We start from the raw sequence: 12,450 nt of genomic DNA, 5'->3' as shown, positions 1-12,450 counted from the left end.
CAAAAGCAGTGATAAGAGGGAAGTTCATATCATTTCAGGAATATATGAACAAACAAGAGAGAGCCCAAGTGAACCACTTAACTTCCCACCTTAAAGAACTAGAAAAAGAAGAACAAAGACAACCCAAAACCAGCCAAAGAAAGGAGATAATAAAAATCAGAGCAGAAATAAATGAATTAGAGAACAGAAAAACTATAGAAAAAATTAATAGAACAAGGAGCTGGTTCTTTGAAAAGATCAACAAAATTGACAAACCCTTGGCAAGACTTACCAAGGAAAAAAGAGAAAGAACTCATATAAACAAAATCCAAAACGAAAGAGGAGAAATCACCACGGACACCGTAGATATACAAAGAATTATTGTAGAATACTATGAAAAACTTTATGCCACTAAATTCAACAACCTAGAAGAAATGGATAAATTCCTAGAACAATACAACCTTTCTAGACTGAGTCAAGAAGAAGTAGAAAGCCTAAACAGACCTATCAGTAAAGAAGAAATAGAAAAAACCTTAAAAACCTCCCCAAAAATAAAAGTCCAGGCCCTGACGGCTATACCAGCGAATTTTATCAAACATTCAAAGAAGACTTGGTTCCTATTCTACTCAAAGTCTTCCAAAAAATTGAAGAAGAAGCAATACTTCCAAACACATTTTATGAGGCCAACATAACCCTCATACCAAAACCAGGCAAGGATGGCACAAAAAGAGAAAACTACAGACCAATATCTCTAATGAACACAGATGCTAAAATACTAAACAAAATACTAGCAAATCGAATACAACAACATATTAAAAAAATAATACATCATGACCATTGGGATTCATCCCAGAATCTCAAGGATGGTTCAACATACGAAAACGGTTAACGTAATACACCATATCAACAAAACAAAGAACAAAAACCACATGATCTTATCAATAGACGCAGAAAAGGCATTTGATAAAATACAACACAATTTTATGTTTAAGACTCTCAACAAAATGGGTATAGAAGGAAAATATCTCAACATGATAAAGGCCATATATGATAAACCATCAGCTAACATCATATTAAATGGCACTAAACTGAAGGCTTTCCCCCTTAAATCAGGAACAAGACAGGGTTGTCCACTCTCTCCACTCTTATTTAATGTGGTACTAGAGGTTCTAGCCAGAGCAATCAGACAAGACAAAGAAATAAAATTCATCCATATCGGAAAAGAAGAAGTAAAGGTATCACTTTTTGCAGATGATATGATCCTATACATCGAAAACCCCAAAGAATCCACAAAAAGACTACTAGAAACAATAAGGCAATACAGTAAGGTCGCAGGATACAAAATTAACATACAGAAGTCAATAGCCTTTCTATATGCCAACAATGAAACAATTGAGAATGAACTCAAAAGAATAATCCCCTTCACGATTGCAACAACAACAAAAAAATACTTAGGGATAAACATAACAAAGAATGTAAAGGAAATATATAATAAAAACTATAAACTATTGTTAAGAGAAATCGAAAAAGATATAATGAGATGGAAGAATATACCTTTTTCTTGGCTAGGAAGAATAAATATAATCAAGATGGCTATATCACCCAAAGTAATATACAAATTTAATGCAATTCCCATCAAAATTTTAATGACATTTTTTAAAGAAATAGAGCAAAAATCATCAGATTTATATGGAACTATAAAAAACCCCAAATAGCCAAAGCAATCCTAAAGAAAATGAATGAAGCTGGGGGCATTACAATACTTGACTTCAAACTCTATTATAGGGCCACGACAATCAAAACAGCATGGTATTGGCAGAAAAATAGACACTCAGACCAATGCAACAGAATAGAAAGTCCAGAAATAAAACCACATATATATAGTCAAATAATTTTTGATAAAGGGGCCAACAACACACAATGGAGAAAACAAAGCCTCTGCAATAAATGGTGCTGGGAAAACTGGAAAGCCACATGCAAAAGAATGAAACTGGACTACAGTCTCTCCCCCTGTACAAAAATTAACTCAAAATGGATCAAAGTCTAAACATAAGACCTGAAACAATTAAGTACATAGAAGAAGACATAGGTACTCAACTCATGGACCTGGGTTTTAAAGAGCATTTTATGAATTTGACTCCACAGGCAAGAGAAGTGAAGGCAAAAATTAATGAATGGGAATACATCAGACTAAGAAGTTTTTGCTCAGCAAGAGAAACTAATAACAAAATAAACAGAAAGCCAACTAAATGGGAAATGATCTTTTCAAACAACAGGTCAGATAAGGGCCTAATATCCAAAATATACAAAGAACTCCTAAAACTCAACAACAAACAAACAAACAATCCAATAAAAAAATGCGAAGAGGATATGAACAGACACTTCTCCCAGGAAGAAATACAAATGGCCAATAGATATATGAAAAGATGCTCATCTTCTTTAGCTATTAGAGAAATGCAAATCAAAACTGCAATGAGATACCACTTCACACCTGTTCAATTAGCTATTATTAGCAAGACAGGTAATAGCAAATGTTGGAGAGGCTGTGGAGAAATAGGAACCCTCATCCACTGTTGGTGGGAATGTAAAGTAGTACAACCATTATGGAAGAAAGTATGGTGGTTCCTCAAAAAACTGAAAACAGAACTACCTTATGACCCAGCAATCCCTCTACTGGGTATATACCCCCAAAAATCAGAAACACTGATAAGTAAAGACACATGCAGCCCCATGTTTATTGCAGCATTGTTCACAGTGGCCAGGACATGGAAACAACCAAAAATCCCATCAATAGATGACTGGATAAAGAAGATGTGGCACATATACACTATGGAATACTACTCAGCCATAAGAAATGATGACATCGGAACATTTACAGCAAAATGGTGGGATCTTGATAACATGATACGAAGCGAAATAAGTAAATCAGAAAAAACCAGGAACTGCATTATTCCATACGTAGGCGGGACATAAAAGTGAAACTAAGAGACATTGATAAGAGTGTGGTGGTTACGGGGGGGAGGGGGGAATGGGAGAGGGAAAGGGGGAGGGGGAGGGGCACAAAGAAAACAAGATAGGGCTTCCTAAACAGACCTGCCCTCGCCCCAGCGGGAGAGAGCTTTCCATGGATACAGCCTAGCAGAAAGATTCAGCCTTTAGGTCCCACTGGCCGCTAACCACCAGCCTGATGACAGTATCTCCATGTCCCTTCCTGGTTCAGTTCCGACAGCCCTCGGTCAGTGGTCTCTCACAGATCACCAGCAGCCTGTATATCAGCAGTGGGGTGGCCGCCAACAACAAACTTATGCTCTCCAGTAACCAGATCACCACAGTCATCAATATCTCAGTGGCAGTGGTGAATACCTTATTTGAGGACATTCAGTATATACAGGTGCCTATAGCTGATACACCTGTGTCGCGTCTATGTGACTTCTTTGACTCCATTGCTGATCACATCCACAGTGTTGAGATGAAGCAGGGACACACACTGCTCCACTGCACGGCTGGTGTGAGCCGCTCAGCTGCCCTTTGCCTCGCCTACCTCATGAAGTACCATGCCATGTCCTTGCTGGATGCTCACACGTGGACCAAGTCATGCCGGCCCATTATCCGGCCCAATAGCGGCTTTTGGGAGCAGCTCATCCACTATGAGTTCCAGCTCTTTGGCAAGAATACCGTGCACATGGTCAACTCCCCTGTGGGAGTGATCCCTGACATCTATGAAAAGGAGGTCCATTTGATGGTTCCCCTGTGAGCCATGCCACCAGCCCCTGCACTGGGGTAGAAATGTCAGAAGCCCAGATTTGCTGTTGATCCTACACTAAGATCTGAACTTAAACATCCCACTTTTGTGATACAGAAAAAACAGATGATGCCTTTTATCAGAGTAATAGAAAAGGAAGTGTACTGTAACTTTTAATCTTATGATCCATATTGTTAAAGGTTAAACTCACTAAATGTAGGATGGCGAAGATAAGTTTTCTACCCTCTGACATGTCTTAGCAGTTGGCCAGAGAGTGAGTAAGGCAGGTAGTGTCCAGGTCAAATGAACCAGCACACAAAGCATATGGCAAGACTGGAATTCTGTGGCCTTCCCCCAGATCAACTAACTCAGACATGAATCTGCCACAATCCCACCTTGTTCTTTCAAATCCAAAGCCAGAGCCTTAAATATCATGCACCTCCTTGCTTTTCACAGTAAGTGCCGCTCTACTGGATAAGTGACCTTCAGTGGTGCTTTGGGAGACCTAGGGGCCCCAGGCCAGTCCTGCTTCCACCTTCAACCATAGGGACCCAACTCTGGTTTTTGGATTGGATTTATGCATAAGATAATTTTCAAAGAAAGCATTCCACCATATAGAACTTTTGAGTGCTGTTGTACAAAATAAGTTCTCAGAGTGCCCTTGGCAATCCCCCACCAGCCTTGTCTTTGTTCCTAACAGTTGTTTTAGCTGGATATAGACATCTCAATTGACAGTTTTCTTCAGCTTTTTAAAAATCTACCGTTTCATTCTGGGCTTTACAGTTTCTTACTAGAAATCAGTAGTCATTCCAATTATTGATTCTAGTTCACAGACTCTTTCCTCCATCATCTCCATTCTGCCACTAATGCCATCCAGTATATTTTCCAATTTTTTTTTATAATTTTTATTTATTTATTCATTTTTAGAGAGGAGAGAGAGAGAGAGACAAAGAGGGAGAGAGAGGAGAGAGAGATGGGGGGAGGAGCTGGAAGCATCAACTTCCATATGTGCCTTGACCAAAACCTGTGACCTCAGCATTTCCAGGTAAATGCTTTATCCACTGCACCACCACAGGTCAGGCATATTTTCCAATTTTGATTATTATATTTTGTTAGTTTAAAATTTTCTATTTGGTTATTTTCTATATCTTATTTTCCTCTACTGGGCCTTTTTATATCTTTTCATTTCTAAAGTCTTTTTCTGATCATTCCAAAATCTGGGTCATCTCAGTGTTCAGACTTTCTTGGCTCTTTGTATTTAGAAAAATTGGGGGTTGTATACTGGATATTTGAATATTATATTATGAGACTCTTAAGTCTTGTTTAAATCCTTTGGAAATTTTTGAGTTTTTGTTTTAGGAAGCAGTTGACCCATTTAGGTTCAGTTATGATCTGCCTGCTGTGGGCTGTTAAAAAACAAGACAACAGGTCCAAAATGGAGTCACTTGTGCTAAACCCCATGTTACCAAATCAAGACTTAATTACAGTTTCAGCTCTTCCAGAAATGTAATCTTAAACCAACCAATCAATAATTGCCTGATCAGCACTAGTTAAGTAACCTCCCTGAAAGACCATGCCATCCCCAATAACCTTGCTAACAAACCCACTTTTTTGCTTAGGCTAACTTCCTTGCTCCTGCTCCCATTTCCCTGTGAAGGTCTTTTATTTTGTACAGTTCATCAGATGCTGCTCAATTCATAAATATTTGAATAAAGCCAATAAAATCTTTTAAAACTTAAAAAAAAAAAAACAAGATAGAAGGTGACAGAGGACAATCTGACTTTGGGTGATGGGTATGCAACATAATTGAACGACAAGATAACCTGGACTTGTTATCTTTGAATATATGTATCCTGATTTATTGATGTCACCCCATTAAAAAAAATAAAATTATTATAAAAATAAAATAAAATAAAAAATAAAATAAAAAAAATTTAAAAAATAATAAAAAAGAACAATAAAAGAGGTACACACACACAAAAAAAAGAAAATATGCTTGGTACAACTTCGATTTTTCTGAATTTGCTGATGTTTTTGTGGCCCAACATATGGTCAATTCTTGAGAATGATCCATGTACATTGGAGAAAAATGTATACTCAGTCACTTTGGGATGAAATGTCCTGTAGATGTCTATCATATCCAGGTGCTCTAGTGTTTTGTTTAAGGCCACTATATCTTTGTTGATTCTCTGTTTGGATGACCGATCTAGAGCCGTCAGCGGTGTATTGAAGTCTCCAAGTATGATTGTATTTTTGTCAGCTTTTGTTTTAAGGTCAATAAGTAGCTGTCTTATATATTTTGGTGCTCCTTGGTTTGGTGCATATATATTAAGAATTGTTATGTCTTCTTGATTCAGTGTCCCCTTAGCAATTAGGAAATGGCCATTTTTGTCTCTGAGTACTTTTTCTGTCTTGTAGTCAGCATTATCCAATATATTGCTACACCTGCTTTTTTTTGGATGTTATTTGCTTGGAGTATTGTTTTCCAGCCTTTCACTTTGAATTTGTTTTTATCCTTGTTACTTAGATGAGTTTTCTGTAGGCAGCATACAGTTGGATTTTCTTTTTTAATCCATTCTGCTACTCTGTGCCTTTTTATTGGTGAGTTTAATCCATTTACATTTAGTGTAATTATTGACACTTGTGAGTTCCCTATTGCCATTTTATATCTTGCTTTCTGTTAGTTTTGTGTCTTGTTTGATCCTTCTCTTTCGTTTTTCTATCTTTTGTTTTTATTTGGTTGTATTCCATACATCTTTCCTCTGTTGCTATCTTTTTTATCTCATGTGCTTCTGTGGTGGTTTTTTCAGTAGTGGTTACCTTTGAGTAATGAAAAGGGTCCCTACCCTGTTCATTGTAGTGCACTATTTTGTGAGTACTTTTGCACTCCATCGTCCTTTGCTACTGTTAATCTCCATCCTCTCCCCCCCTTTTTTGTTGTTGTTGTCACAGTTTAAATTTGGTTTTATTGTGTTCTTCTTGGAGCTTTTACTTGTGGCTCTGTTTTCTTTTTTGTTCTTTGTATCTGATTGGAGAACCCCCTTTAGTAATTCCTGGAGTGGGGGTTTTCTGATGATAAATTCCCTCATCTTTTCTGTATTTGTGAATGTTTTTATTTCTCCTTCATATTTGAAGGATAGCTTTGATGGGTATAGTATTCGTGGCTGAAAGTTCCTCTCTTTCAGGACTTTAAATATTGGGGTCCACTCTCTTCTAGCTTGTAGAGTTTCTGCTGAGAAATCTGATGATAATCTAATGGGCCTTCCTTTATATGTTGTATTCTTCTTTTCCCTGGCTGCCTTGAGAATTTTTTCTTTGCTATTGGTTTGTGCCAATTTCATTATGATGTGCCTTGGAGTAGGTTTGTTAGGGTTAGGAAAACTCAGAGTTCTGTTTGCTTCTTGAATTTGAGGCTTTAATTCTTTCCACAGGCTTGGGAAGTTATCTATTATTTGTTTGAGAATGTTCTCCATTCCATTTTCTCTCTCTTCTCCCTCTGATATACCTATTATTCTTATGTTATTCTTTTTGATGGAGTCAGATAATTCTTGTAGGGCTATCTCATTTTTTTTAAATTTTTGAGTCTCTTTCTTCTTCTCTCTGTTTTGCCTCAAGTTGCTTGTCTTCTATTTCACTAATCCTCTCTTCTATCAGGCCTGTTCCATTAGCTAAGCTTGTTACCTCATTTTTCAGCTCATGAATTGAGTTTTTCATCTCTGTTTGATTTGTTTTTATAGTTTCAATTTCCTTGGACATATATTCTTTGTGTTCATTGAGTTGTTTTCTGAGCTCCCTAAATTGCCTTTTTTTGTTTTTTTGTATATCTCGGAGGATTTTTAGGATTTCTATCTTGAATTCTCTGTCATTTAGCTCCAAGGTTTCCAATATATTAAATTTTTTCTCCATAGATTTTTCCTCATCTAGCTTTGTTACCTCTCTTTCTTTTGTATCCATGATATTCGATTTTCTCTTCCTTAATGGCATCTGAGGGTGGTTTTGTTGATAATATTAATGTGATTTAATAAAGAATAAAAAGTTAAAAAGATAAAAAAATGAAAAAAAGTTGTGTTTTTTTTAAAAATTAATAATGAAATAAAGAAAAATAAAATAAAAATTAAAAAAAGGAAATTATTCCCCCCCCCTCCTTTTTTCCTCTCCTCTCCTCTCCCCTCTTTCTTGAGAAAATCTTGTGGTGAACTGTGAATTATATTGTATTAAATAGAACAAACAATGCCTGTAATGGAGGGCCTGAAATCGGAAAAAGTAATAAAGGGGCAAAAAAAAAAAAGGAAAAAAAAAAGGGAGTATGGACCCACAAAAAGCAAATAATAAAAAAATTTGGGTCAAGAATAAAATGATTTGCTTTTAGGTGTTGGTTGACTAAGAGTTATGATGAGAAGAATAAGAGGGAAACAGGAAAATGGGGGGGACAAATTAAAAAATTACTATTGTATTTAGTGGAACAAGAACTAGATAAAATGGAGAGCTAGGGATGGGAGCACTGCTAGTGAGTTTAAAAGGTGAAGTAAAAAAACCCCAGAATGCCAGAAACATAATTTTGAGTCCCAGATAAGATACTTTGTTTGTTATTGAGGTTTGAATGAGAGGAGACGTAAAGGAGAAAGGAAGAAACTAATATAGAGGGAGAAAAGAAAGAGAGAGAGAGAGAGAAAAAAAGAGGGAACCACTAAAAGAAGAAAAAAGAAAAAAGAGGAGAGAGAGAGAGAGAGAGTTAAGGGTTTTGGAGTGCAACCCTCATAGAGAGAAAGGAAGAGGAAAGAAAAGATAATTGGAGATGTAACACTTATGGGTAGTGTAGTTCAAGGAGAGGAGAGAGTAAGACCGGCAGAGAGTTAAATGACCAAATTGGAGGAGGTAAAAAAATATCAAGAATGAATATAAGAGAAACAAACGAACAAATATAATAAAATGGGATAGGTTATAAAGTCTGCAGATTATTCTTGATTTTGAGAGGTTATCTTCTTGCTATTTCTTTTCTCTCCTTCCTCCTGGTTGGTGACTCTGTACCCCGGGTTCTGCCCCTTTGGCATGCTCAGGTAGAGGTTTGCAGTTGATAAGTCTCTATGGCGATGTCATGTATTGTGCTTTAGTCTCGTTAGCAGTCGAGGCTCATTAGCATTTATAGGCTCCACCAGTGAGAGCGTCCATGTTCCTGGAGCCTTTCTCCTAGTCTTTCCTTCCTCAATTAGTAGCCTGATAATCCAGCTATGGGGTTGTTGCTGACTCTGCCCGGATAGTAAGAGGCTCAAAGAGCTGGCAACTCCCCACTCTATTTCCACTCAGCACAGGGCTCTGAGTAATGCTCAGTCAGTCAGAGCTGCTAGCATAATCAGGCGGGGCTTCCACCCACTCAAAGACCTCTGGCTCTGCCACTCTGTCTGGCAACATGGGCAGGCGTCCACTCCCAGGGCGCTTGGAGGAAACTCTCGCTCACTATCTGCGCGCGCAGACCAGGATATCAGGCCGGAAGTCTCACCCTCTGAGTGAAACCCCCCGCCCACACGGAAAAGTTTCAGCATTGGAATTGGCTCTTGCTCTGTCCCTATATGCGGCTTTTTCAAGGCGCTTGAGCGGCCCAAGATTCTGCTTTTGGCCCACACAAAGGCCCCTAGCTCTGCCCCTCTGTGGGGTCACACGGGCGCATACTGCTGAGGCACTGGGAGGAATCTCTCGCTCACTATCTGTGCACGCAGACCAGGATATCAGGCCGGTCGCCTCACCTTCTGAGTGAAACCCCCACCCGCACGGAAAAGTTCCAGCGTTGGAATTAGTTCTCGCTCCCTCCCTGTGCGCGGCTTTCCCAGGGCGCTGGGGCGGTCCAGAGATTCTGCTTTCAGCCCACACAAAGACCTCTAACTCTGCCTCTCTGTGGGATAATACGGGTGCCCACTCCCGAGGCTTTGGAAGGAATCTCTTGCCCACTATCTGCACACGCAGACCAGGGGATCGGGGAAAATGGCTGCCCTACTTGTCTTTCTTTGTCTGGGTTTGGCGCAAGTGTTAGCTTGTATTGCCCGGGTTGCCACAGGAACAGTTTTTCCTCGGCTTGGATCTCCGTTCCACAGCCTGGTTCGGCCTTTTGTGCCGCGGCCTGGATCTATTCACCCCCTTTGCCTGCCTTAGTTTCTATATTCTCAGTTCCCAGTGAAAGCCGCCCTGTTTAGGTTAGTGAGGAAGGCAGAGCATTTCTTACTCCCTATTTTCTTCGGGGTTTGGTTATATATTTAGCCAATTTTTCGCTCGACCATACCTCCGGGTGTATATCGAAACATCTGGAGGCTCCAAGGATAGGTTTTTCTGTTTCTGGTTGAAGATCTTGTTGAGTTTTGGAGGAGATTTATCGGTATCGCTTTCTACCCCGCCATTACTCTGACGTCATTTCTACAAACTATTTCTAATTGTTATGGTAGAAACAGTATGCTTTCTGGGTTCCTACATCCTCAGAGATAGCAGACGTTTTCTTTATTATTAAAAGACCTTTCTTCTGGGTATAAAACTATAGATTAAAATTTTTTGTTTTCTTTGGTTTTACTTCTTTAATGAAGTTTCTCCATTATCTTTTGGCCTGCGTGGTTTCTGATGAGAAGTCTGCCTCCATTTATGTCCTTATTCCTCTGAACAAAATATGCCCTTATCTTTAGGTTCTTTTATGATATTTATTCTATCTTAATTTTTAGTAACTCAATTATAATATGTATGGATATACTTATCTTCATATTTTGGCTGACTGAGGCTCATTAAGGTTCTTGGCTCAATGGGTGTACACTTTTTATTATATTTGGAGAAATTGTAGTCATTGTTTTCTAAAATATATTTTCTGTTTTTCCTCACTTCCTGGTTCATCAATTGTACATATGTTATAAAACTATTTGATATTATCTCACAACTTATTAATCTTATGGTTTTTTTACTTGTTCTCTTTTTATTTCATTTTGGATAGTATCTATTGTTATGTCATCAAGTTCACTAAATCTTTTGTGGTATATTATATACTATTAATCCTATTCAGTTACTTTTTATTTCAAATCATGAATTTTATATCTAGAAATTAAAAATGTGTTAATACCTTCCATTTATCCAATCCTTATGTTCATGTTTTTTCTCTACCATCTTGAACATATGGAATGTATTTATAATATTTTATTTAACATCCTTGCTAGCTATTTCTACTATCATTATCATCTCTGCATCTGTATCTATTGATTTATTTTTCTCCTGGGTATTGATTGCATTTTTCTACTTCTTTGAGTGCTTGGGAATATCAGATTGGATACTGAAAATGTTAATTTTTACATTTTTAGATGCCGTATTTTGTGGTAATCACTTAAATATTGTTGGACTTTAGTACTTGGAATCTGCTTGACCTTTCTGAGATATGCCTTTAAATTTTGTGAAGCTGATTGAGAATAACTTTTAGTGTAGGCTGTGTCCACATCACTGAGGCACTGATCTGAGGACGCTATGTAAATCCCATGTAGCAAGAGGTTGTTTCATTCTGGCTACTTGGAATACAAACTATTGTTTGCCTGTGCAGGTTTAAGGATTGTTTAGCCTATTTCTTCATGGGAGTGTTTACTTTAGCTTCAGGCAGTTCTTTCCATACCTTCTCAGATCAGTACTCAACCTCAAGACCTGTGAGGAAACTTCAGAGGATACCTGGGGCCACCCCTTCCCCAAAGCATTGCCTCTTCAGTATTTTGCTGCACAAATTCTAACTATCTTTATCTCTCTGAACTTCAAACTCTGTCTCTTCAACTGAGCAAGACTGCCAGGCTTTGTTTTGGTTCTCTCTCACTTTACTATGGCCTGGAAACTCTTTCCAGGCAGGGAGCAGGGGCAATCAAAGGGTTCATTTTATTAGTCTCCTTTCTCTAAGGGATCAAATGTCCTGTACTGTCTATTGTCTCAATATCTAAAAATTGTTTTTGTTGGTTTCTAATTGTTGCAAGTTGAAGAGTAACTATACTTTCTTTAGTTTATTTAGAAGTGAATGTAGCCAACTTAAATGTTAAGGTATAGAGACAGAGGTAGATTTAATGGTAGGCACACCCTGGGCCCTGACTTCTGAAGGGCCCCACAAAATTCCAACTTTATACTTTTTTCTAATGACACCAAGTTTTGTTTCATATGTGTAAAGCCACTAGCCACAGCCACTATCACAGCCACCTGGCCCATGCAGGTTCGAATTTGATATGGACAGACGGTAATGAAACAATGAAGCCAAGAACTGGTGGGCATTACCTTTAATCCTAACTTGTACCTGATGGGCAAGAAATACACACAATGGGAAAACACTTCCCTTTCTATTCAGGGCTCCCAAAGCCACTGACTTATCTGAGTTTCCTAGAATCAAAGGTTTCTACCTCACCAGCCTTATTCAACTCTGTTCCCCATCTCCTTCTGTAAGGCCAAGAGCCACATCGTGGCCATTCATGTACAGGTTCACATTAGATTCGGACAGACGGTAAAGAAACAATAGAGCCAAGAACTGGTGGGCCATTACCTTTAATCCTAGCTCGCACTCGGCGGGCAAGTAAAAACACACATGGGCTCTAAAACCCACTCAATTCAGTGCTCACAAAGCTACTGACTTATCCGAGTTTCCTAGAATCAAAGGTTTCTAGCTCACCCGCCTTATTCACCTCTGTTCTCCATCTCCTTCTCTCTGTACAAACTCTGTGCTAACTGGCTTCTCTTTCAGCATTCCG

At 38.4% G+C, this 12,450-nt stretch overlaps 1 protein-coding gene across 1 annotated transcript; it reads left to right on the top strand.

Annotated features, from left to right (window-relative positions):
* Positions 1-3,092: 3,092 nt before the first annotated feature.
* On the top strand, positions 3,093-4,088 carry LOC136319871 (dual specificity protein phosphatase 18-like). The gene has a single exon (XM_066252997.1). The coding sequence runs from the start codon at positions 3,167-3,169 to the stop codon at positions 3,731-3,733; it is 567 nt and encodes a 188-aa protein (XP_066109094.1). The 5' UTR covers positions 3,093-3,166; the 3' UTR covers positions 3,734-4,088.
* The last annotated feature ends 8,362 nt before the right edge of the window (positions 4,089-12,450 follow it).

The sequence above is a fragment of the Saccopteryx bilineata genome, chromosome 1 (assembly GCF_036850765.1).
Source record: "Saccopteryx bilineata isolate mSacBil1 chromosome 1, mSacBil1_pri_phased_curated, whole genome shotgun sequence".
Lineage (NCBI taxonomy): Eukaryota > Metazoa > Chordata > Mammalia > Chiroptera > Emballonuridae > Saccopteryx > Saccopteryx bilineata.
Note: the sequence above shows the minus strand (reverse complement) of the source record. Positions and strands in the feature narration are given on the sequence as shown.